This window comes from Dermacentor andersoni, chromosome 8 (assembly GCF_023375885.2).
Source record: "Dermacentor andersoni chromosome 8, qqDerAnde1_hic_scaffold, whole genome shotgun sequence".
Lineage (NCBI taxonomy): Eukaryota > Metazoa > Arthropoda > Arachnida > Ixodida > Ixodidae > Dermacentor > Dermacentor andersoni.
In genome coordinates this window covers 113,202,915-113,227,808 of record NC_092821.1, presented here as the reverse complement: position 1 = coordinate 113,227,808, position 24,894 = coordinate 113,202,915, and the positions used below count along the sequence as shown (strand labels likewise).

At 44.4% G+C, this 24,894-nt stretch overlaps 2 protein-coding genes across 5 annotated transcripts in view; both read right to left on the bottom strand.

Annotated features, from left to right (window-relative positions):
• Nucleotides 1–13,350, bottom strand: part of LOC126529206 (cytochrome P450 3A24-like) — a 37,429-nt gene extending 24,079 nt beyond the window's left edge. The window contains exons 1-4 of one of the 3 annotated variants that reach the window (XM_055069684.2): nt 13,053–13,350; nt 8,493–8,589; nt 2,034–2,086; nt 773–869 (exon numbers count right to left, since the gene is read on the bottom strand). In XM_055069684.2, the coding sequence (XP_054925659.1) occupies nt 773–869; nt 2,034–2,086; nt 8,493–8,589; nt 13,053–13,138 (333 nt within the window). In that variant the 5' untranslated portion in view covers nt 13,139–13,350. The remainder of the gene's footprint in view (nt 1–772; nt 870–2,033; nt 2,087–8,492; nt 8,590–13,052) is intronic. The other 2 variants (XM_050176804.3, XM_072289846.1) reach the window with 2 other exon arrangements.
• Nucleotides 13,351–16,557: 3,207 nt separating this feature from the next.
• LOC126529208 (cytochrome P450 3A24-like) overlaps nt 16,558–24,894 on the bottom strand; it is a 54,078-nt gene continuing 45,741 nt past the window's right edge. For both annotated transcript variants that reach the window (XM_050176805.3, XM_072289845.1), the window contains 2 exons: nt 20,291–20,456; nt 16,558–16,900 (listed from right to left, as the gene is read on the bottom strand). In XM_050176805.3, the coding sequence (XP_050032762.1) occupies nt 16,814–16,900; nt 20,291–20,456 (253 nt within the window). In that variant the 3' untranslated portion in view covers nt 16,558–16,813. The remainder of the gene's footprint in view (nt 16,901–20,290; nt 20,457–24,894) is intronic.

The window sequence follows — 24,894 nt, the reverse complement described above, 5'->3', positions numbered from 1 at the left end:
AGAATGACCCGACTCTGGTGCCTTGCGATAACGACAGGAACATAAGCCAGTGCACGTCATATTAAACATGACTAGAATGAAAATCAGATAGCTGATTTCAAAAGGCAGCCTGCAGGAAATTCTTTGTGAAGACGCTGAGCTTATGTGATTTTTTTTAGCTGGAAAGCTGAGTATTCTTACTTTCCGGCTCTGAAGGTGAACACGTAGTCACAGAATAGTGCCCAATGTGTAGTAGATGTAATTGGATTAGGTTTTATATTCGGCAAATCCCACCACATCGTTTATAAGTTGTCATCCTGCCGAGACATCAGTAAGCTTTAAGTGAGCATATGCATGAGGCCATCTCTGTGTCACCGTCGACTGTAGCTGCTTAAAGGCGATGTTGTGTTGCACAATTAATGAAAGTGAAAGAAGACAGTGGGGCCTGAAGACGATGGAGTCTAATTAAGCAGAACAAGGGAAGCCTCAACCTGGAGTCATCGTTCTGATAAGAGCGCTTCTCTTAATCACTAGAGCTGCTCATTTCGTTTCCCGCGTTTCCACAAAGGGTCGCGTCTTGGTGAGGCCAATAATGCAAATGCGCAACTTTCCTCAGTTGAATACGTCCTGTTGGGGAGATATTGGCTCAAGGCTGCGCTCCTTCGTTCTACCACATTTCGTCACACGAGAAAAGCGATGGCATTAATTTCGCATTATGCTAATTATTGCACAACCTTGTTCTCTTTAGAATGCTTAGGAATCTTGAAAGCAGACTTAAGAGAATTGAACTCACCCCTCTGTCCACAAATTGACCGAAATCGCTGACGAACACACGCCTCAAAAGTTCAATGTCCTTCACCATGACAAAAGGGGCGTCGCCATTGAAGATCCTGCGATGACGTCAAAGAGACAGGCAAATATTGAAGGGCCCCCCTCCCCCTCCCAAGATATACAAGTAATAACGAATGCGAGCTGTGAAGTACACTGCACTCAGTAAAAGCGTTGGAAAACGTTTGAGCTGAAGTGGCATGAAAAAAATACCTTTACGAATGCTTAAATCAGCTATAAAATATGCTTAAAATAGATAAGAAATATTCTCAAAAATAGGAAAGTTACACTGCAGAAAGCACTTCATTCGCACGGAGATATAAGTTTGTAGTTCGCGTGCAGCAGCTGTGATTCTTCAATAATCGAATCAAATCAAATTCGTGAAATAATGCATGATTCAATCGATCATTTTTCCTACAACGAAAGTATCGGCACAACCACTCTTGTTTTCATAGAAAAAAAGATGAAATTTCTATATAGATGAACCCAAGAACTGTTTGAAGAATTAGAGGTTCTGTTATGATTGATGTAGCAGCAGCAAATGAAAAGTGAGGAGTAGTGGGGGTCTCAGTGTTATTATCGCATTATCAGTCACACAAACGCATCCGTTTCTTGCAAATTCAATGTAAGGTTTAAAGAATACTGAAGTTTATCTGGTGAGAATGAAATTGGATAAAACGATTGCGACTGTAATTGCCGACAAGGTGTGCGAGGGGAGCTGAACGTCGCTAGTGGTTTGTTTGAATAACCCAAGTACGTGATGCTTAGTTCCTAGCGTTAACAAGGAAGATGGTAAACATTAAGGCTATGGTTTAGAACTTTTGATAATCTTGAAGCAGAGTCCGCATTGACGGTTCTCTTGATGTCCTCGTCTGATCTCTGCAATGCTAGGCTACTCTCGTATGCTGCGAAGACCACGCTCCTCTGCTTTTGTCAAGTTAATGGGAGCATGTGGACTATTTTGTAGAATAAACGTACATTCTACAGGCATTACCTGAAGGGTGTAAGGTGTTTTATCACCAAGTAGGTGTGCGAGGCGTTCAGAAAGCACTGATTATTGAAGCATTTCACATTTATGGCCTTCGAAATGACTTTGTATAAGCGAAACTTCCTCGCATTAGCAGGTTAAGAAAGTGAGTATTTTCCACACGAAGTTAGTGGAAATATATATGGCGCACTGTGGGCGTGGACAGGAAAGAATAACTTAAATTGATACGTTCACTTACCCGTAGATTTCACCGTATTTCTTGAACCACTCATCGATAACTTCCACGGTGTTCTTAAAGGAAAGAAGTGGGTTATATTTAAAACAAAAGATATTTTCAATGCTTCGAAAACGCGACAAAGTTATTGAATTTATGAATAATTCCCTTCAGTTCCTATTTAAGATAAGTGTGTCAAATTTGCATCGCAGTTACACCGTCTTATTTCGAGTCATTCAAGACTCCAGTGGGAGAAAGTCAAGGTAATGGGACGACCCTTCGTGCAGTTTACAGCTAGTAGTTAAAGCGACCCTAAAGAAAAATAATAAGTCAAGCTAGATTGAAATATCAGGCCTCTGTAAAACGAGTTCGTCATTCGCAGCAATGAAAGTGCATTTGGGAGCGAGAAAATTATGAAAAATGAAAAATGGGAGTGGTGCCACCTGTTGTGGAGTATGGTACATCTCATGCAGCGTCAACGCAACCTGATTCACAGAGAGTGGCATAGAAGGAGTTCACGTGAAGACCACGTCAACGCATAAGCTTTTATCGCGGGCCGTTCATATTGAGGAGGAGCAGAGTCACCTTTGGCGGTAACTCTCTACACAGAGATGTGTCAGCACACGGAAAATGGTGGTAGACGAGTAATCTATTGATCTAAATCGTCTCAACTATTTCTTTTAGTGTCCCTTTAAACGTCTAGTGTGACGTGAATTCCACCATCTGTACATTCCTGTACTGCAGGGGGAACACCTTCGCACTTAAAAATAAAAAAAAATTCAACCGCAGGATCGGAGCATAGGGCGCAACTTACGTGTTACCTGTAGGCACCACGTGGAAGAAAAAGAACTGCATAGTGAAACGCTTTTATAACAAAGCGCTTGGGATCTCCAAACAATTTCGTAGTACAGGTCACTCCGGCGTAAATGTAACACACCGCACCACTTCGCTACAGAGAAGGCTTAGCATGCTCGGTAGAAGAAACTCTTTATTTAGCATGAATTCAAGAGATACTGGGGAACTGAGTTTTTATGCAAATTTAGTTTGGTAGAATGCGCCATTGCAGGCGACGCTTTGGCAACGAGGTTCGTAGCATGCACAGCGGCAAAAAAGCCGGAAGTGACGCAAGTGACATCTGCGTAGCCTCGAGTGCTTGCTTCATCAAAAAATGCTTGGCTAGTCTGGCGGCTCGTCACCGCTGCTGCGTTCGTCGACTTCCGTCTAGCCCTTGATGGCCTCGGCAATGTCGTCAGTCGTCAGTTCAGAGTAGCTCACCCCGTCGGTTGAAAATAGGACAGGGGCAGGTTCACCACAACTGCGGTGGTGTCCAGGCTCTCTTGCATGGAGGCGCTTCCTATGTGTAAGGCCGCTTCGCGGTGGCGCCACTACGCGCCGCTCGCTGTAAAGCAAGAAATTAGCATTTCAAGACGTCTGTGTTCCTCTGTTATGCGGTCATAGTCGTAGTAGCGCTCTTGCTTGTGGAGGAGTTCACAATACACGTGGTCGATAGGAATTTGGCAGGGAGATTCGCTATACCAGTGGGCACTTGAAGTCCTGTCGACGTCCACTGGACTACCGCTTCTGGATATATTGGTCTTCCGTAGGACGCGCGCGGATCGCCTAGGAATGTATGGCGCACATCCGCAAGGCTACAAGGTGCATACTAATTAGCTGTGCGAGGGCTGTCTCGCGTGTGTCTAGAACGGATATATGGATGTTCCACGGACGCAAAAATTTGTTCAATTTTTCATTGCTAATTGTCCGTCAGGCATCCGTACGGCGAACCGTAGACTATTAAGGGACGTCTGAGGGATGGGCATTTTTACTGATAAGTGGCTGAATCGCGCAGTTTGTGTGAACAGTAGCCTTCTGTAGAATCTGTGCTGCAAAGATGATGCAGTATTGACACGCACCAATGAAAATACAGCTCGCACCCATGGAACACAAATACAAAAGCAAGCTATGTTTAAATAAAATGAATAACCATTTTCGCAGACATTTTCATTCATTTCTAATACGAAAGCTTGCTTTAATGCGTACGGAGCGGCTAGTAATGCAAGCGTTACCAGAACTCAAACACAGTACTGGCCACGAGACAAGATAGTGCAAACCTATAAAATGCAGAGAAAGGATGCATGTGACAGTCCTGCATTATAATAAGTGTCAACCACTTAATTATCACAAACTCAGACAAAAGCTGCATGTGACAGCATTTACAGCACTAGCATAAATTGACCAGCCCCGAAGTGCTGTAAGAGTGAAATGAGATCACAGAAAAGTATCTGCTAAGCATCACTATCAATAATATACCTTGAGACGTATAATACATACCTTGAGAAGCAAACGGTCTATATTAGCGTGACGTATTTCCTGTTGCCAGTTTTCACCGAGTGTCCTCTCTCGTTCAGATATTTTCTCTAAGCTAGGAGCGCGTGGCTGCCGGCACTTCTTGCTGGCCCAAGAAGTGCCGGCAGCCACGTCAATCGTCTAACCAATACAACAAATCCAACTAATCGACAAAACGATTGCAGCGTCCACATCTCCAGTAGTGGGTCTTGCGCTCAACATACGGAGCTTTGTATTAGTGGTTCCGCACATTCTATCCCATCTACAACTATGGGAAGACCACGAGTAGTCGGTACTCCTGAGGAACAGGCTGCCTACAGCGAGCATAAGCGAGAGTTGCCCTGTGAACAGACTGGTCGTCAGAAGGCCGATCCCGAGCGGCGCGCTAGAGATGCCGAGTTTAAACGGCAGCACTGGGAGGCCAATGCCGAAGTGCGCGCCCGGGACACGCAAGCACTTCGGCAGCGCCGAGAGTACACTCGGTGTAACTAACACTCGGTGTAACTAACGCTCAGTGTAACTAACGCTCGGTGTAACTAACGCTCGGTGTAACTAATGCTCGGTGTAACTAACGCTCGGTGTAACTAACGCTCGGTGTAACTAACGCTCGGTGTAACTAACGCTCGGTGTAACTAATGCTCGGTGTAACTAACGCTCGGTGTAACTAACGCTCGGTGTAACTAACGCTCGGTGTAACTAACGCTCGGTGTAACTAACGCAGCTTCGCTGTTAGACCATCTTCACGTACTGAAAGGGGCGGTAGTTTTTTTTTCTGCTGCAGAAGACAGAAACCGGCTTTTTCGCTCACTGGGCCAATTGGGTCTTTGACGTCAATAGTCAAATGCGGGAACCTATATTAACAGCAGAAATATCTATTTCCGCATAACTACATGTACCAGGCTTGTACTGGCAAGCTAGAAAACGCCTATTACACATGGAACTATGCAATGGAATGCTCTCACTCTGTCTCCCTATATTCGAGAACGTGTGTCACAGAGTAAGCAATGTAAGCGTGACATTTAAGTGTAACAAATGACCGGCCGGCCTTTAGGCGTGAAATCAGGCCTGGAATTCTACCAGTGTTGCTTTTATTCGGTTATTACAGCCTGCACATACAATAAGGCAGATGGAACTGGAAGCAATACGAGTCATGGGTGTTTCTTGCCAGGTTGAAGAGGAAGTGCTGCACTCTGTTCAAAGACAAACGTAATCACGCTGCTTGCGTTCTGAGAGCTACTTTTGGCAGGTCTCTCTCAAAAACAATCCATTCCATGCAATTGCAATTCAACGTTAACACAATGGAATGTAATGTAGAGTCAACAGAACGCAACGTAATTTCTGTGGTGGGGTGTCACACGGGTGTCACACGCGAATACATTCGCTTGCTCGTCATCTGGACAAGAAGACCTCACCGGAGCAGCATTGTCAAGCCATCGTGCTTATCATTCACGCGATGTTTTCTTATTATATGTGCTTACCGATGGAAGTCTTGAACAACGTCGGTTGATTCACTGCAAGGAAAGCACTGAGGGAGCAGAACCGAGATAGGCATTCAAAGAGAGGCCTAAAAAATCAAATAAAGCTAACTAGTGTCATCTAGAATTGTTTTACTTTTCACTTAGCCTTCACGTGAGAGAAACTATCGTGAACACAAATTTCTTCTACCTACAAAAATCATTGCAAAAATTTTGTGTTCGTACAAACCTTGTGATAACTTGAGTAGACTCTTTTTGGTGAAGCAACTGAATACTATTTTTTATTTATGTAAGGCCTGGAAAATTTATTGGCCTTACTTCAAGATCATCATCATCATCATCATCATCATCATCATGTCCACTGCAGGAGGAAGGCCTCTGCTTGCGATCTCCAATTACCCCTGTCCTGCGCCAAGCGATTCCAAATAGCACCCGCAAATTTCCTAATTTCGTCACTCCATCTAGTCTTCTGCTGTCCTCTACTGCGCTTCCCTTCTCTTGGAACCCAATCTGTTACCATAATGGTCCAACGGTTATCTAGTCGGCGATATACATGACCTGCCCAGCGCCATATTTTTGTCTTAATATCTATTAGAATATCGTCTATGCCCGTTTGCTCCCTGATCCAAACTGCTCTCTTTCTGTCTCTTAAAGTTATGCCTAGAATTATTCGTTCCATCGCTCTTTGCGCGGTCCTTGTTCTCAAGCTTCTTTGTCAGCCGCCAAGTCTCTGCGCCGTATGTCAGCACCGGTAAAATGCACTGATTGTATGCTTTTCTTTTCAATGATAACGGTAAGCTCCCATTCAGGAGCTCACGGTGACTGCCGTACGCGATCCAACCCATTTTTATTCTTCTGTGAATTTTCTTCTCATGGTCCGGGTTCCCTGTGATTAGTTGACCTAGGTAAACGTACTCCTCCACAGACTCTAGATGCTGACTTGCGATCTTGAACTCTTGTTCCCTTTCCAGGTTATTTATCATTATCTTTGCCTCCACGTTAATCTTCAGTTCCACTCTCACACTCTCCCTGTTAAGGTCCTGAATCATTTTTTGTAACTCGTCTGCATTGTTGCTGAATAGAACAATGTCATCGGCAAAACGAAGGTTGTTGAGGTATCCTGCGTCGATCTTTACTGCTAAGCCTTCCCAGTTTAATAGCTTGAATACTTCTTCTAAGCACGCAGTGACTAGCACTGGAGAAATTGTGTCTCCTTGTCTGACCCGTTCCTTTATAGGTATCTTTCTACTTTTCTCGTGTAGAGTTAAGGTGGCTGTGAAATCTCTGTAGATATTTTCTCGGGTATTTACGTAAGCGGTCTCTACTCCTTGATCACGCAATGCCTCTATGACTGCTGCTATCTCTACTGAATCAAATGCTTTTTCGTAATCTATGAAAGCCATATAGAGAGGTTTATTGTACTGTGCGGATTTCTTGATAACCTGGTTAATGACACGGATGTGATCTATTGTAGAGTAACCATTCCTGAAGCCAGCCTGCTTCCTTGGTTGACTAAATTCCAGTGTTGTCCTTATTCTATTGGAGATTATTTTGGTAAATATTTTATATAATACTGGGAGTAAGCTAAAGGGCCTTTAGTTTGTTAGTTCTTTAACGTCGCCCTTTTTGTGGATTAATATAATGCTTCCATTCTTCCAGTTTTCTGGGACCCTTGCAGTCGATAGACAGTTCGTATAGAGAGCCGCCAGTTTTCCTAGCATATGTCTCCTCCATCTTTGATTAACTCGACTGTTATTCCATCCTCTCCTGCCGCTTTTCCCCGTTTCATGCCTTGCAAGGCCTTTCTGGCCTCATCTCTAGTTATAGGAGGAGTTTCTGTATAGTGTTCATTATTGTTTTGAATAGAGGGCTCCTGAGTCGTCTGCGTACTGTAAAGGTCAGTATAGAATTCTTCCGCTGCATTTACTATATCTTCGAAATTGCTGATGATATTACCCTGCTTATCTTTTAGTGCATATATCTTGGTTTGTCCTAGGCCAAGTTTCCTTCTCACTGATTTCAGGCTGCGTCAATTTTTTACGGCTTCTTCAGTCTTTCTCACGTTATAGTTTCGAACATCACTTATTTTCGCCTTGTTGATCAGTTTTGACAGTTCCGCGAATGCTATCTTATCTCTTAAGTTGGACACTTTCCTTCTTTGTCGTTTCTTTATTAGGTCCTTTGTTACTTGAGAGAGCTTGCCTACTGGTTGCCTTTGTGCCTTGCCTCCCACTTCAACTACTCCCTCTGAAGCCAGCCTCGTTACGGTTTCATTCATTACCTCTATGTCATCATCATCATCTCTCTGTTCTAAGGCTGCATATTTGTTTGCAAGTACCAGCCTAAATTTGTCTGCTTTTACCCTTACTGCCTCTAAGTTGACCTGTTCTTTGTTGACCAATTTTACTCTTTATCTGTTTAAATTGAGGTGGATCATGGCCCTCACTAACCTATGACCACTGCATTTTACCCTACCTATTACTTGAACATCCTGCACTATGCTGGGATCGGCAGGCCTTACTTAAACGAGTTCTATACCCAGCGAGCGCTGGAGTGCTGCTATAAAAACGTAATAGAATAAGGGTGCTGTCCACCTGACAGATAAAATTTTTGTTTTTATCGACATCGTAATTATAATAGTAAGTAACCTTAAGCACCGTACCTCCTGCCATAATTGGTAGAAATGGCCCGAGAATATACTCGGAGGTGGACCGGAGATGCCAGTTCCTCGGAAGAAATCAAAAGTTTTTTGTCGCCATCTGAAAATTGAGAAAACATAAAACAAACTAAGGCGATATTTGAAAGCAGTGGAGAAAGTAGCATTATGGACTCTGTGCTTGTGAGATTCCTGCCTTTGGTGCAAAAAAATAATAAAAAAAGGAATTGCAACACCGGCTCATGAATGCAGTTAAGCCAGTCATCCACTGTTCACTTATTCCAGCAAACTTATAGATGCGGATCAACTTGGTAAAGCCCTATACATGGGGGACATTGGTATACGTAGCATGTGACAAATAAACTCAATTATAATGAAAAATAACAAATTAATTAATTAATGATGCATTGAAGAGGTGGGCTTCAAATAAGTACAACAGTAAAAAAAAAAAAACGATTGCTCATAAACAATACAAACTGAGTACATAGTTAAGAAACCTAGGCAAGAAAATGAGGAAATAAGGATTTTGTTGCATTCAGCAATCAAGTAACTGAAAACGGTTTTACTTGTTTTATTCAAAAACCAGTTCTAGACAAGAAGAGAATAAATTGTATCAGTACGAATACAAATATACATATAAGGCTTACTAAGTATAAAAATTGCGCATCTGAAAGCTCTCAGAAAAACTTAGATCGGTGACATTTCTCAGCCTGTTATTGAATATCCTATGAAGGTTGGAGTGATATTTGCAGAGTGTAGTTTGTCCTAAAACGTGATATATGAGGCACTATTCATGTACGCGAGCAGTCAAGCGTGCTTTTGTTTCGCTCTGCTGTTTCATAAGAGCTTAATATTTCGTTGACGTTGGTTAACAAAAATTGATGATAACCGGTATTTATAAAAAAAAAATCTATAAGTTCGATTGCACACACATTTTTAAAGAACGACTGTGAGGGAAAGTCATACGGCATAATACAGAAACAACAGACAATTCTCTTTCGGATTTGGAACAGCCAGTTTATATCTGTGACCGAACTAGTACTCCAGACGACGGAACAGCAGTTAGTGGGGGTAGTTAGCGTTCGTGGGTAAGTATTTTACTGCGTAAAGCGGAAGAACTACCTGAAAAGTTTCCCTACTAGGGAGCTGATGTGACCGCTCTCTGAAAATTACTGATCGAAAGAAAAAAATGCACAGCATTCTAAGTGATGTGAGAGTTCTATTTTCAAAGGCTTCAGTTAAATTTTGACTCAAAGATTTCTTGGCATTTTTGTGAGCAGATTTGTGATAGACAGAAAGAAAGCGAGGAAAACAATGCCATATTCCGAGTAAACTGATGTTCGAGTAAGATAAATTCAGAAATTGTGAAATCAAATCTACATTAATCCAAATCAACAGTTACGGATGTCTGCAGGACAGGTGGAAAGCTTGACGATTCGGCGTGGCGGGTATGAACTGGTAGGTGAAGAGAGAGAGAGAGAAATTTATTTACAGAAAGGCAGAGAGGTCGGCCTGAGCTATAGCTTGCTCTGGCCCGCTACTCTACACTGGGGAAGAGGGACGGGGAGGGAAAGGGCTGATGAATGATGATGGTATAAGGAAGAGATGCGTATATACAAATTCACAGAGTTGTGGCCTCTCTAAAGCCGTGCGTCCAGCCCGGTGGCTTGGAGAAAAGCTATAACGGCTTTTGTTACCAGGGCTGCGCTGTTTGCATTAGGCCAAGGACCTAAAAGAAACTCGTCCGATAGCGCGAGAACGACAGCAACTTGTCTCTTCCATTGCAAATATCAATGAGAGACTGGTAGGTGAAAATACCTTTTTAACAATTATACAATGGAATCTTAATGTGAGTGTGAAGTTGTACAGTGTAGCGAGTGCTTCAGAGATCATTTAAAAAGGTCAACTGAAACATAACTCATTGAATCTGTCATGGAAATGGGGTGTACAATTGTAGGCGAATAAGAGGGCACTTTGTCGAAATAGCGTCGACAATGTGGGTGGCCTTCTTATTAAGCAACGGTAAGAAACGTACTGAAGCAAGCTTAAAGATGTGTCCCGGCGAAATATGGGTGAGCTGCACGTTCAGAGGGCAAAAGTAATACCACGTGTAGAGGTTATAATGCCGAAGTTTGCGAGCATTCGAACATTAGCGACGGGCAGCAATAAATAACATCATTAACACTTCCTGACGTGATGTGAGCTCTCTTATTTTTTTAAATTTCTTTCTCGGCAGAAATTGTCCACCCGACACAGAAACGACAATGGTTGTAACACGCCGCCATACTAGTTTTGTTTTACACGTGCCTTCCAAGTAACGCACTCTCTTTCGTCGCTCATAGCGAGCTGCCGTTGACTGGGGTATGACGCTGATGACGCGAGAGTGGCTGGAATGTCTGTACATTGCTATCGCGATGAAATAGACGCACAGTTACGTGTGCATCGATGTAAAGGCACTAATGTTAAGGTCCACAGGAACTATGTAGCCATCGTATCCTATTCATTGAGTGGAACAAGCGGGAAGGAAATGCTCGTTCATGCCAAGGGTGTAAAGTTCCTTACAAATAAAGCATAGTCGACATGGGATCCTCGTGAATCTGTGCGAGTAATGTGTCATCTGTGTATTTTTTGGCAGCTGTATGCTCATGTTCATCTTGGAGAGCATGGCGGCCTCGTGTGAGTGTTCTTATCTCATTTCGTATCTCTTTTCTCATATCTCAGTTCGTATCTCGTGTGAGTGTTCGTATCTCAGAACATTGAGTTAGTGAGTGACCTCTGCTGCAGGGGTCGGATGTTGCCGGATTCGGGACGCTCGTCATGTAATGAACGAGAATAAAGGGGGCTAACCGAGGGCCCCGATTTTTATTAACCATATCATCAGAAGTAAACAAAGACACCAAGTAGAACAAAGGGGAAATTACTTGTACTTACTAATTGAATTAACTAAATGATAAATTAACCTCAATGAATGTGGATGAAAACAACTTTTCTCACCCCTTTCAACAAGTTTTTACATCCGTTTCCATCGTCATTAATTTAACTTCTTTAATTAAATTAGTAAGTACAAGTAGTTTCTCCTGTGTTATCCTTGGTGTCTTTGTTCGTTGGCTTCTTATGATACGATATATATATCTTGCAGATTACACGTACAGTGGAAACCGATGTTACACGAAACATATTGGAGGCAGCTGGTTATCAAGCGTCGTTCCTGCTTCTACAAAGCGTTCCCAGATTGCCGAGCACGCTCGTCCACGGCGAGTAATAGTTTGTGGGAAAACAGCGGCAATGCGACGACGGCGTTGTCAGTAGAGCAAATGCATGACGCCTGCTATGTTGAGGCCCGGCGAAGAAACGTAACGGTATTCTGCCGGTTGAGCCACACAGGAGACAACTTCAACCTGTCGCGAACACGCTTCTGTGCCGCGCTGCTGAGCACAGGTCAGGGGTTCGATTCCCAACCACGGCGGCCGCATTCTGATGTAGGCGAGAGTGCAAGAGTGGTCGTGGACCGTGCACGTGGCGCGCTTTAATGAGCCCTCCGGAATGGTCAAAATTAGTCCGGTGTCCCTCACTACCACGTGTCTCACAATTGAACCATGTGTCCCAATCTCGTCGTGGTTCATACAAAGAGCAGGAATTTAGAAGCTAATGCGATGTTGACGTTTATACAGAACACCGTTCACAAGCTAGGCCGAATTGCAAAAGACCCGTCGGGAGGGGGCCACAGCGCAAAACTTCGATGCAGCGGTGCGACACGGTTAACAAGGTGTTAACGCGAGCGAGTCGGTAATTCCTCGTAAAATTGCGAAAGCGCGTTACAAAGCGGGACGTATGCGACAGGTACAGGCCGGGACAAAATAATACGGGATCTGCGAGCTTGAGCCAAACTGCAAATGAAGCAAGTGCCTTCTGTCGAGAAATGGTATTGCGCATGCGCCGCCCTTCGATGCTCGTGCGTCTGCCCCTACGCCCATTTCTTGGCTGCGCACTGTCTGTGCTGTCGGAATCTCGATGATTGCCGGCGAGCACGCCAGGAGCGCTGCATGCTTATGGACCGGCGGGGTGTGCATGTGCGGTGCACTGTCGCACGTCACAACAACCGAAACATGCACCCCGCGGCTAGCGTAATCATCCTCAACATCGAAGGGCACGCATGCGCAATGCCAGGTCTCGGCAGATGGCACTTGCTTCGTCAAAGGACGCAACAATCGCAGTCTGGCACGCCTTCGCAGATCTCGCAATCTTTGCTCCTCGTCCATACAACAGCGGTGCGCTCTGTTTAGCGTCGTGTTTGTTTTGCGCGTTTTGTGCAAACCGGAAACTTGCCTCTGGCTTGCCTCGCTGCCTTCTCTCTCTCTCTCTCTTTGTGCAAGCCAGATGCTCGTCCGGTTGACCTCCCTGCCTTTCCTATCCTTGCTTTTTCTTTCTTTGCGTGCGCCTCATTTGCGACGCGCTGTTGCAAGTTCATGACTCGACGATAACTATCATGGCGATATGCGACGCTTGTCGAAAGAAGAAAGCTATAGACAACACTCCGCTTGACGTCGAAGAAAATAACTTTCTCACCTGAGTAGAAACAGGAAGGCGATGGCAACGGCGCTCAAAAGCAGAGCAGCCGTCGTTGCAAGGGCAGCCGGGCTTGCTGCATCCATCTTCGGCCCCACAGAAACGGAGCTCGGCAGCTCAAGCCGAAGGGGTCCGTAAGCTCGGCACTGCTGTTTCACGCACTTGCAGCAGTTGCCGGCCGGACGAGTGCGAAACTTCCTTGTGCCGAAAGGTTCGCACGCCGAGTGCGCTCGGTCGGCCGAAAAAACATCCCGTACGCGGGCGCTACTTTGTCGGCTGTATTCGCTTTTCTTTTTTTTTTGTTATAACAAAAGCGCTGATAAGAGATGCTGTAAATAGCTCGCGCGGGGTGTGTGTAGGCGACGGCTGTGATAACGGCTTTTTGTTGGGCGCCTGCTGCACGTCACTTGAATATACACTAACCACGTTCCGCACTTAGGAAGAAAACTAGTTTAGGATATTAGAGCCTTACTGAGCTACACGTTTATTCACTCTACCTATTGCATCGCGCACCAGCCGTGGTTGCTCAGTGGCTATGGTGTTGAGCTGCTGAGCACGAGGTCGCGGGATCGAATCCCGGCCCCGGCGGCCGCATTTCGATGGCGGCGAAAACACCCGTGTACTTAGATTTAGGTGCTCGTTAGAGAACCCCTGGTTGTGGAAATTTCCGGAGGCCTCGACTGCGGCGTGGCTCATAATCAGAAAGTGGTTTTAGCAAGTAAAACCCTTTAATATATACATTTTTACCGTTACAAGGGGCAATACTTACTAAATTATAGTCGACATACCGCACATTTCTCTGCTTTATGTATTATTGAACGCTCTATCAACCTATCTCAAACACTCGGTACTTTTAAAAAAAGAATTGTTTTCTTACATACCTAATTATTAGGTTTATGTTCATCTCTTATAAATATAGTTCCTTGTTTAAAGTTTTCGTTTGGTATTTTTTATATTTATCTGCGTGTGCTTTCCTGTTCCAATCCAACTTCGTTTACTAGTGCTATAATACTGTTTTACTTTAGCCACTACACTTGTTTGTAAACTTGCACAGGAGCGTCCCATTCCCCTCCCCACGTGTAGGGTAGCAAACTGGACTCAGTCTGGTTAACCTCCCTGCCTTTCCTTCTTCCCTTCTCTCTTTTTCTGCACAGGAGATCCCCCTACAGCGTAGTGCTCTCGGGCCTCCTTCTCTATATTTGTACGTTGTTTTTGCTATGAATAAACTTGATGCGGACACTCCCAGATGTGTGGTTGCGCAACTGTGATTTGACCAATAATACATTCAGGCATTCGGTTTATTTTCTTCTCGTTGACACACACACACACACACACACACACACACACACACACACACACACACACACACACACACACACACACACACACACACACACACACACACACACACACACACACACACACACACACACACACACACACACACACACACACACACACACACACACACACACACACACACACACACACACACACACACACACACACACACACACACACACACACACACACACATCATAAGAAGCCAACAAATAAGGACACCAAGATCAACACAGGGAAAATTGCTTGTACTTTCTAATTCAAATAAAGAAATTATAGTTTGATGATGACCAGTGCCGTCATCACGTCTTGGCTCACCTCCCACGATAGTTCGTGCCTTGGCTCGCCTTCCACGAGGGTCATGATGCCTTGGCTGGCCTCCAACTAGAATCGTCACGACAGTTCTACCACCGATGTCGTCACAATCGGAACTGAGCCTGTGAGTCGTTTTCACTTCTTTCCTGAACACGGCGCGCGGGACTTAATGTAGACATGTGTTTGTTTTAGTGACTTTCGTTCTGTACTATGTGTTCAGTGCTTGTTTTGTTTTACTTCTAGCGTCTTCGATAAATGTTAGTTTACGTCTGTCCGCCCGTCTGTGACGTCTAAGACAATAGGACGATCCCCGCAATAGGACCATGACTGCGTAGTTTTCTTTATGAAAAAAAAATATCGTATACAAGTTTTTTAAAGCGAAAGCTTTACTGGCCGCGAACTTGCAATTTCGCCATGGTGGTACTCCGAGGAGGTACATGACGTCACAACGCGCGCCTAACCCCGGATATTTCTCTCTCTCTCACTCCCTTGTCACTAGTTTGCACGCGCCATTAGTAGCACCGATCAACAGGTTTTCCGCCACTGCACAACGCCACGCCTTTCCTTCGCCGCTGTTTGGTATGACGTCACACCGCGTTCCTTGTCGTTGCGCTCACCTCCGCTCGATTCGCCAGCTGCATCGCATGCCTGATAACATGTCGGAGGATTCAAATGGAGAGCTCGCGTGCACCGCAACCACAGTTTAGGCGGCAGTATGGATGGTGACAATTCTGATAAGCAGGAGGAGGTGTGTAATAGACATCGGAACGAAATGAAGAGGAAACGAATCGCCCAGGAAACAGACGAAAAGCGCGCCGAATGACTGGTTTAACGCCGCAACATAGCTAGACAACAGGACTGACCTGGACTTGCAATCAAGATTAACCAAGCCTTTGCTATGCTAGACCATGCTATGCCTTAGCTTTCGCTATGTATATCCGGGCGTAGCCGAACTAAGCCACTGCCAATTTTTTTTGTGTAGCTTCGTGATACATTGGGGTGGATGAGTTTTATCTTCAGCACATGGACGAGCACACCTCGTGTGGTGTACTGCGCGAGTTCTGAGCTGACAGTAATTCGACGACGGACGAAGACTGTGAGTGGCAATGACAAAAACCAGGACGCCACCTATCACATTCATGAAATCCGCGATGTCTGAATCAATGGCGACCTGACGAGAGTCTAGACTACCTAGTCTCGTCTCGTCTAGTCCACCTTACACTAGGGGTTAGAGAACGTTCGGAAAGGTACGCGTGCATTTCGTGTTGCCCTAAAACAATCTAATGAAGAAGTAAAATTTCATTACAGTGTAGTTCAGTATTTAACTCATTAGTGCAGGTTGCTGACATGAAGTGGAAGACAAAAAAAGAAGCGGTTTGTACATGACAATGACGGGACATAGAAGCGTAGCGTGCTTTTATGTAATTTATCATGTGGTATGCACTAAAATTTATTCCGGAGTGACCCACTATTGAAGATACATGCCGGAACAGTTCACAGAGGACTGCGAGAGGACTTATATCTGAAGTGACATTCTCAATGGTGGCCTTATCTTCGAAGTTCCTGCACCCAGAAAGAAAGAAAGCAAAGCGAGGAAGGGGAAGGAGGTCAACCTCACGAGGGTACGGCTTGCTACCCTACACCGAGGGCAGTGGAAAATTCAATAAGGAGAAAAGGCTTTCACATTGCCTAAAGAGATTTCTCGAGCGAGCCAAATTTCTTTTTAGTCTAGTTTAATATTCCACTCATTATTGCAACGTTGTTGGCATGAATTGGAAGATGGCAGAAGTGTTGCAGATATCAATGGCTGAACAATGAAGCGTATCATATTATTACTAAATTACACGTGTGGTATGCACAAACATTTATTGAACAGCGACGCATCATGCGACATGCAATTTCGCAGCAGTTTGCCGATGATCGACAGATAACTTTCCGATCAGAAATGACACACCGTGCTGGGCCGTTCTTTTTCTTCCTTGATGCACAATGAACACTTGGAACCCCTCCTGCTTGCTTTTGTTCTTCTGCGTGCGCGACGGCAAATGATGCTTGGTTGGCTGGACTCGCTTGAAAAATTGTTTCGCAGTCGATCTGTCTGGTTTTTATCCACGCATGAGCTTTTCAAGACGGATCCAGACTCCGTCCGCGGGGCATGCAATGATGGAGTATGTGTGTCGTTTCAGTGCACCCTGATGAACAAAGAGAAATCAACAAGTTTATGAATGAGGGCACAAAATGCACATTACAGCGCAAAAAATGCGGCAGGTGTAGCGCTCTCGTATTGCATCACCTGTGGCGAACAAAAAAATTGCATAGTCGTTGACTGGTCACCTAAGCTTGCCAACAAACAAGCGCCTTCGGTTTACAGCGATAATTACTTATAATAATATTCCCAGCTAGCGCTGTCAGAACTGGTACGAATTATTTATTTCTCCTGGTCTCAGGTTCAGCCAGTCCATTTTTTTACGATAGCAATGCTTTACCACTTCATTCAGAATGAGTGTTCCATTGGCAGATTTTGAATTTATATCTGGAGTTATAAGAGCCAAGACCGTGATATTGCTACGGGATAGTCTACCACTAGACATTCCACTAGATTCCACTAGATACCATTAGATATTCTACCACTTCGAGACACGCAGCGAAAATCGAAACCAACTGCTTAAAAAAACGAACGCGTGTTGGACGCTTCGAAACGCCGATAAGCCCCGCGTTTCGAAAGGCGGACACGTACGAACGTGCCCGCTTTGTGTTGGGGCATTGAACCCGAAATGCCCGGGCACAGCGACCGAGCATGGACTTGCGCTTGAGCATGATTCATTCTCTGGCCTGGCTCAGGGGCGCGCTTGGCTGGCAGAACAACCTTCACGTTTCGTTTCGGAGCAGCTTGCTCAATGAAGGGCTCTTTACTTACGAAATTAAACACGTTAATATTGCGATTAGCATCCCTAGCCTATCTATCTATCTATCTATCTATCTATCTATCTATCTATCTATCTATCTATCTATCTATCTATCTATCTATCTATCTATCTATCTATCTATCTATCTATCTATCTATCTATCTATCTATCTATCTATCTATCTATCTATCTATCTATCTATCTATCTATCTATCTATCTATCTATCTATCTATCTATCTATCTATCTATCTATCTATCTATCTATCTATCTATCTATCTATCTATCTATCTATCTATCCGTCCGTCCGTCCGTCCGTCCGTCCGTCCGTCTGTCTGTCTGTCTGTCCTCTGCACCGCACTTTCTCTGTAATACAAAAAGCGGTTTAAAGTTGTGTTGGGCCAATTAGAAACCATGTCACAGCAGGCCAGCACGTATGGCACTGCGCCACGAATCCCCGGTCAGCGAGGGATTAATTCTCAGGGTTAGTACGCACAGGCGTGCCACCAGTGCAGTCTGAGAGGCCGCGCAAGAAGAGGAGGACTTCGCGCGCCAACCGCTAGACGGCGCAGCGTGTCCATAGAGAAGCATGGTAGAGGAGCCCGCCTGTGGCACATGGCTCCCACACATGATCCGCTTCGACGGAGACAATAGGGTGTGACCTAGCTATGGTAACTCCATATTGAGGTGTCTGCCGGATTATTTTTAGTTCTACATCACCACGTTTCCGCCTCGGCCCTCTCCACTTACCGACTAGGTCAAGCTTCAGGTCACTAGGCCAACGTTACTTCTGGGACTGAGAAGCTATCCTTTTGGAAATCTACGCTTTTGCAAACCGTAGGGTTTCTCGAGCCCTTGTCCGATTCACCGTTATATGGAGATGTCTCACTTATAACTGGTCTTTAGCATTAGTTACGATAAGTAAGGAGTAACAGGACCCTAGTGAATTGTATTACATAGCTGTGCAGTGGATCTCAGTGGCCGTGCTCTGCTAAGCAACTACTGCCTGCGTCCCGCCGAGAGAACGCTGTTAAAAGCCAGCACCAGTGAGTTCCGTAAGGAAATCGAGTCTACATGAGAAAACTGTCAATCCTTTCGGGCTGGAATGAAACGTAGCGATTTTTGCTTTTGTTTCCAGTGGTTTACTGCAATAAACTGGCTTAAAACGGGCCATTTGGAGTCATTAGAACTAGTACCGCGTATTTGCATCGGGGCTGCGCCAGTAGGTAGCTTGCGCGTGACGTCACGAACGCAGTTTAATGCTCCCTTTAATAGCTCTCCAATGGGCCGCCTGGAATGACGTCGGTTTATCAAATGCACTGCCCCGCGGGTTACCTACTGCCATGGAGGAAGGAAAGCCTAGCAGAGGCCCCTTCCCTGCCGGCTTAGCTGAAGAGCGTTAGAGCCGTGTCACGTGCCAAAGGACTCAGCTGCTCACAGTGCCGCTTTCCCATCATGGCGGGTAGGATTACATCAGTGCAAGCTATCGGTGGATAGTAAAAGCAACTCGGCAAGTATGCTCTCCCGACGCATCTCTTCTGACCAACACAAGATGGCGGACGCCGCCAAAGAAGTGGAACGGAAGCCGGAGCGCACGGGCGGTGGCCGCTTTCCTACTGGCCTCCTCTTCCTCACTTTGGCCCCGCTGTTTTCGAGCGCGTGCTCTCGGCTCGCAGCTGGAGTGAGCGATCACGCTCGCCATAATGTCTTTTTAAATCGTCGAAACGTCGAACCAGCTCTGGAGATTCGAGAACCGACCCTCTGAGAGCTGAAATTGATGACCTGCCTGGAAGCACACCAAGGAATGAACTGCTCTTTTTTATGCACACGCAAGGAAGAAAGCTGTTGAAATTTTGTGGAACATGCGTATAGATTGCTTTTTTTTAGAGTTAACAAACTTGTGAAAAGTCACCTGTGCAATGCAGCAAAGCTCTACACGTTCAGCCGAATTGCTACAAGAGGCGGATGGTATTCGCACGAAGAATAAAGATCTCGCATTGAATACGTGTCATTTTGTTTCATTGAACTCTAAACTTATTGCCTCACGGCACATACCCATACCACAATTTATGAATTGCAGCCGGTGTGTTCGCAAGATGTACTGATGTCGATAAGATTCGAAAATGTCACCAGTTTCAAATCATGCGTCCCCAAAATGTGCATTGGCATTCCGGTCAATATTGGTCTATGCATAAAAGGGCGTATTGTGAAAGAAATAAGTGGAATAACGGTGAATTTTCACCGCAACTTTGACGGTGATTATTTCAAAACTAGTGCCACCGAGAGCAAAAGAAAAACAGTTCCACATGGTTGTGTCGTCTGTGGCTCAATTCGCATATTGCAATATGTATGCACAAATGTTATTGGTTAAATGTTGATTACTGCAGTGTTGACGGTTCTTTAACTATGTCTACGTATTGTGATTTCTTGTGCAATTGATGACCGCCTCAGTGAGTAATGCAGGTCAATCAGTAGACTTGTGCTATATTTGACAGGCGATTTAAAAACAATATGTTAGCTCCAAAACTTACACCTGACATAGAGAAGGAGGGCCTCTTATTGCAAGTTTAAACAGTACGAAAACAGAAGGAGAAGGACACACATGCATACACATGCCGTTTGAACTTACAGTATGTCGCCCAAATTTCTGAAACAGAAGTACTCAAACGCTCCTTACGTTCACGTGTTTCGAACCCAGATGCAGCCGAAATCGGTGCACGAGCTTGGCAACGACGAGCGCCATTTCCAGCTGCGCCAGCTTCATGCCGACACAGTTTCGAGGTCCCACGCCGAACGCCTGGAAAGCAAGCGGGTCTCTAGACGCTCTCAGTTCGGGAGAGAACCTGGGGAAAATGAAACACAAGGCACGGCGTTGGCAACGCAACGAGAATGCAAAGACGCCCTTGTATCGTGCATTGGGCGCGCGTTAACGAACGCCAGGTGGTGAAAATTTATCCGCAGTCCGGCACTACGGCATGCCTCGTAATCATATCGTGGTCGTCGCACAGTAAAATTCAAGCATCTTTTTTTCTTTCAGTGCAACGTGTCTTCTGAAACGCTTGCTGGGGCTGGCTGTCAATAAGAAGAGCGAATCAAACTGGAAGTATGTCTGGGTGCATGGAGGGCAGTCTATGCACGGAAATCTGAAAACAACACGCTGTTAAAGATAACGAACAGCAGTGACGTGGCCAAGATGGTCTAAGAAGTTATCCTTCATCATGGATTGCTATCGCCTGCTTACTCCAGCAGAGTAAAACAATCTAGTCAGCACAAATGCCGTAAAACTTTCTCACTTGAACTGCCGTTCAATAGACAACAAAGTTGATGAAACAGAAGCCCTTTTTTCTGTTTTCAAATTTTCTTTTGATGTAATTATGTTTACCGAGACCTGGTATCAAGATGAGGCAAACTATTTAGTTACCCGCCATGGATGCTCAGTGGCTATGGTGTTGGGCTGCTGAGCACGAGGTCGCGGGATTGAATCCCGGCCACGGCGACCGCATTTAGATGGGGGCGAAATGCGAGAACACCCGTGTACTTAATTTAGGTGCACGTTAGAGAAACCGAGGTGGTCGAAATTTGCAGAGTCCTCCACTACGGCGTGCCTCATAAACAGAAAGTGGTTTTGGCACGTAAAACCCCATATTAAATAAAATAAAACTATTTAGTTGTAAGTAACTATACACATTTTGTTCTCAATAGACCTGGGCGCCGAGGTGGCGGAATGTCGCTACAGATACTGAACACACTAGCTGCAGTAGAAAACAAACTATTCGCAGTTTCTACCCGAAAAATTGAAACACTGACAGTAGGAGATAGAACTAACCTTTTCACCGTTCTATACCGTCCTCCAGATGGAAACTTGAGAGGCTGCCTAGACGTTCTCGAAAGCCTGCTTGATTATGTAACAGCGAACCAACAAGTGTTATATTTATCGGGTGATTTGAATATTGATACGCGCTGTGATTCAGCACCACAGCGAGAATTCATAAGCTTACTAGATGCATATGGCTTTTTCAATCTTATCGAAGTACCTTCACGCAGCACGTGCTCCACATCTTCCTCCATTGATATTGTAATCACGAACGCAGAAAAATGCGAAAGGAAGCTGGCACTGTACTGTCCCACTTAAGTGACCATCTTCCTGTGTTTGCCTTTGTCCCAGCTGAACGCACTTATCGAGTTCCCGCTCCACATTTTCGACGCATTGGTATCACCACATTTGACCGTTTTTGTTTGATGCTATATAAAAGAAGTTGGGGCGATATGCTATCTTTAAAAGACGTGAATGAGGCGCATAATGCATTTTTGTTCAAAATAAGAACTGTCTCTCCCAAATGTTTTCCGCAAGTCCATCCGCGCAAACGCAATCCTAAGAAGCCGTGGGTTACGCAAGAACTGCTGCGCAAAATAAAGACCAAAGAGAAAATGCTTCCGCAATTCATAAAAGCGTGAGAAATATCAAAAAATTTCAAAACCAGCTAAATTGAGAACTAAGAACTGCCAAGTTAAGGTATTGTAGTGATACGTTTTCCGTCGGATCTAAAAAATGTTCACAACCAGTGGGACCAATTGAACGAATTACTGAATCGCTCCTCATAAACAACTATTACGACAATAATGAAAGATGGTATACCAATAAGTGGGGAGGAAGTGTTTAATGAATTTAATAATTTCTCTGTTAATGTAACCAAAACATTATGCTGTCCCTCTGACACAACTGTGGGTTACGCGTATAACACGCCACGCATTGCGGAATCCCGGTTCATGTATCCCACACACGAAGACGAAATCATGACTGTGTTTAGAAATCTAATAAATGGCAGAGCTGAAGATAAAGATGGCTTTCAGGTCAAACCCTTCAAGGTTGTAGTTGACATCTATACTAGCCCCAATGCTAATGCATATCTGTAACCTGCTAGCTTTAGCACCTGGCGCCTTTCCAAGCGAAATGCAGGTAGCAAAAGTGGCTGTCATTCACAAAGGTGGTGCAACCTCGGATATAGCTAATTAAAGGCCTACTTCAATTCTTCCGATATTATCCGAAGGTCTGGAAAACATTATTTACGTGAGAATTCATAATTTTCTTGTTAAACATTCAGTTTTATCAGATAGTCAATTCGGTTTTGGAAAACAAAGGTCCACGGAAATGGCACTAACTAAGCAAAATGAGATAATAATGAATGCGTTTGAGGAAAAGCTCCTTGTATTCGGAATATTTGTTGATTTTTCAAGAGCATTTGACCTGCTTAGTCATGATTTACTGGTACATAAACTCAATTACTATGGCATTAGAGGAACGAGCTTATCCTTAATTAAATCATACTTGAAATATCGTAAACAACTGGTCTCCCTTAATCACGCTACATCCAACTCACAACCTATCCTCTCTGGTGTACTCCAAGGCAGCATTCTGAGACCGCTATTATTTAATATCTACATTAATGATATATTTTCTGCTCCGCTTCCTGTGCACATGATAGCGTATGCAGAAGACCTCACAATGCTTGCCTCAAGTAATACAGAAACTGACATACTAGGACTCGGCAATCAGTTCTTAGAATTCCTGCGTCAATGGTGCTTTAAGAATTTCCCAAAAGTAAACATTACCAAGACGAAAGCAATATTATTCCGAGCTAAAAACAGAACGGTGCATGCAAATCTCGACCTTTGGTTAGCAAACAAAAAAAGTTGACGTAGTGCCAGTTGTGAAATGTCTTAGTGTTGTTTTCATCGAGTTTTTTGATAGGGATAAACACATTGAGAATGTCTGCAATAAAATAAACAGGATTAATGGCATCCTACGTCGCCAGAGGCACACACTTGCCCCTAAAGTGAAGATATTAATTTACAATGCATTTATATTGCCACATATAACTTATTGTCTCATGGTCTGGGGGTCAACAGCCAAGCTGAACCAAATAAATATTCTGATTGCTCAAAAACGAGCAATTAGATTAATAGCCAATGTACCGTGGTGCACTCATACGGGTTCCTACTTTGCAAGGTTTAATATCATGAAAATATCAGAGTTATTCCCATTCAAGTTAATCTCTATGTATAAAAACTCTGTTTCCACTAAGAATGAGTTCCTTTTACCAAGTCTCAACCTGACTGGTTCGAGTCTATCCTACAATACTCGGAACAAAATTTCGTGGTGTGTACCTTTCTGCCGCACAACATACGATAAGCAGTCACTGACGTCAAATTTATCACATTTTCTCAATATTCTGCAAAAGAACATCATACTTCAAGAGACTTCACGGCATAAATTAGTGAAACTCATTCCCATGTTTGAATGTATATATTTCGTGATTAGAACATATATATAGCTTCGTGTACCTTCATTTTACTTTCATTGTATCGAGAGAGGGGTTGATTGTAAATGAGTTTCCTGTGCATAGAATATGTGGAGTAGCTTTTGTCAAATGACGTCCAGTGATATTAGAGGCGTAACTTCATGCAAATATCAGATGTCGATATTTCGTGGCTGTATTTCTTTTGTGTTTGTGAATGCGCTCTCCCACTGTTGTGATCAGGGGCTGGGCTATACACCCCGGCAGAAGGCGTAGGGTGGCTCTCAAGCTGCAACAACACAGCATTTTGCCTTGCATCCTCTCTCCTTTGTTGCTGATGTAGCCTTGACAGAGATAATAAAATATATTCTATTGTAGATTTTCAAGAAGTGCGAAGCCATGCTTACAAATGGCCCAGGGGAATCGGAAGAGTGGGGGTGCTTGTTCATTTAGTAATTTAGTTGTTAGTAAAAAGGTGGAGTCAGCAAATACACCGCTAAAAGAGAACATCCTTTGTTTAAATAAACTGCTAACGTAGAAAAAGAAAACAGGCATCCTCCAGGTTTCTCTAACGATTGCTTATGCCCAACGCACCACAGCACACAAACAATACAGCCTCTTTCCTGTCTTAGTCGAAGTCAAACAACAAGAAACAATACTGGGACATCGGTGAATAGACATTGCCTATTTCACATAAACATTTATTCATTCCCCTATTGGAACGACGGACAGTGCCAACGGTAACTTACCTGGCAGAGCAGAAACGTTTGAGCTCTAGTCGATGGTCATGTACAGTTCCTGGTGTACCTGCCTGCCCGTGCACACAGTGTGAGGGGAAATAGTGCTGTTGGTCCCAGAGGCGACACACGTGGAGCCTGAGTCGTTTGACCATCGTGGTGGTCATACGGGTGACGTTTTAGACAAAGTATCCTGGGAATACGTGATCACGGTTGCTGGTTTCGCAAACCGTCGGGCTTTAATCTGA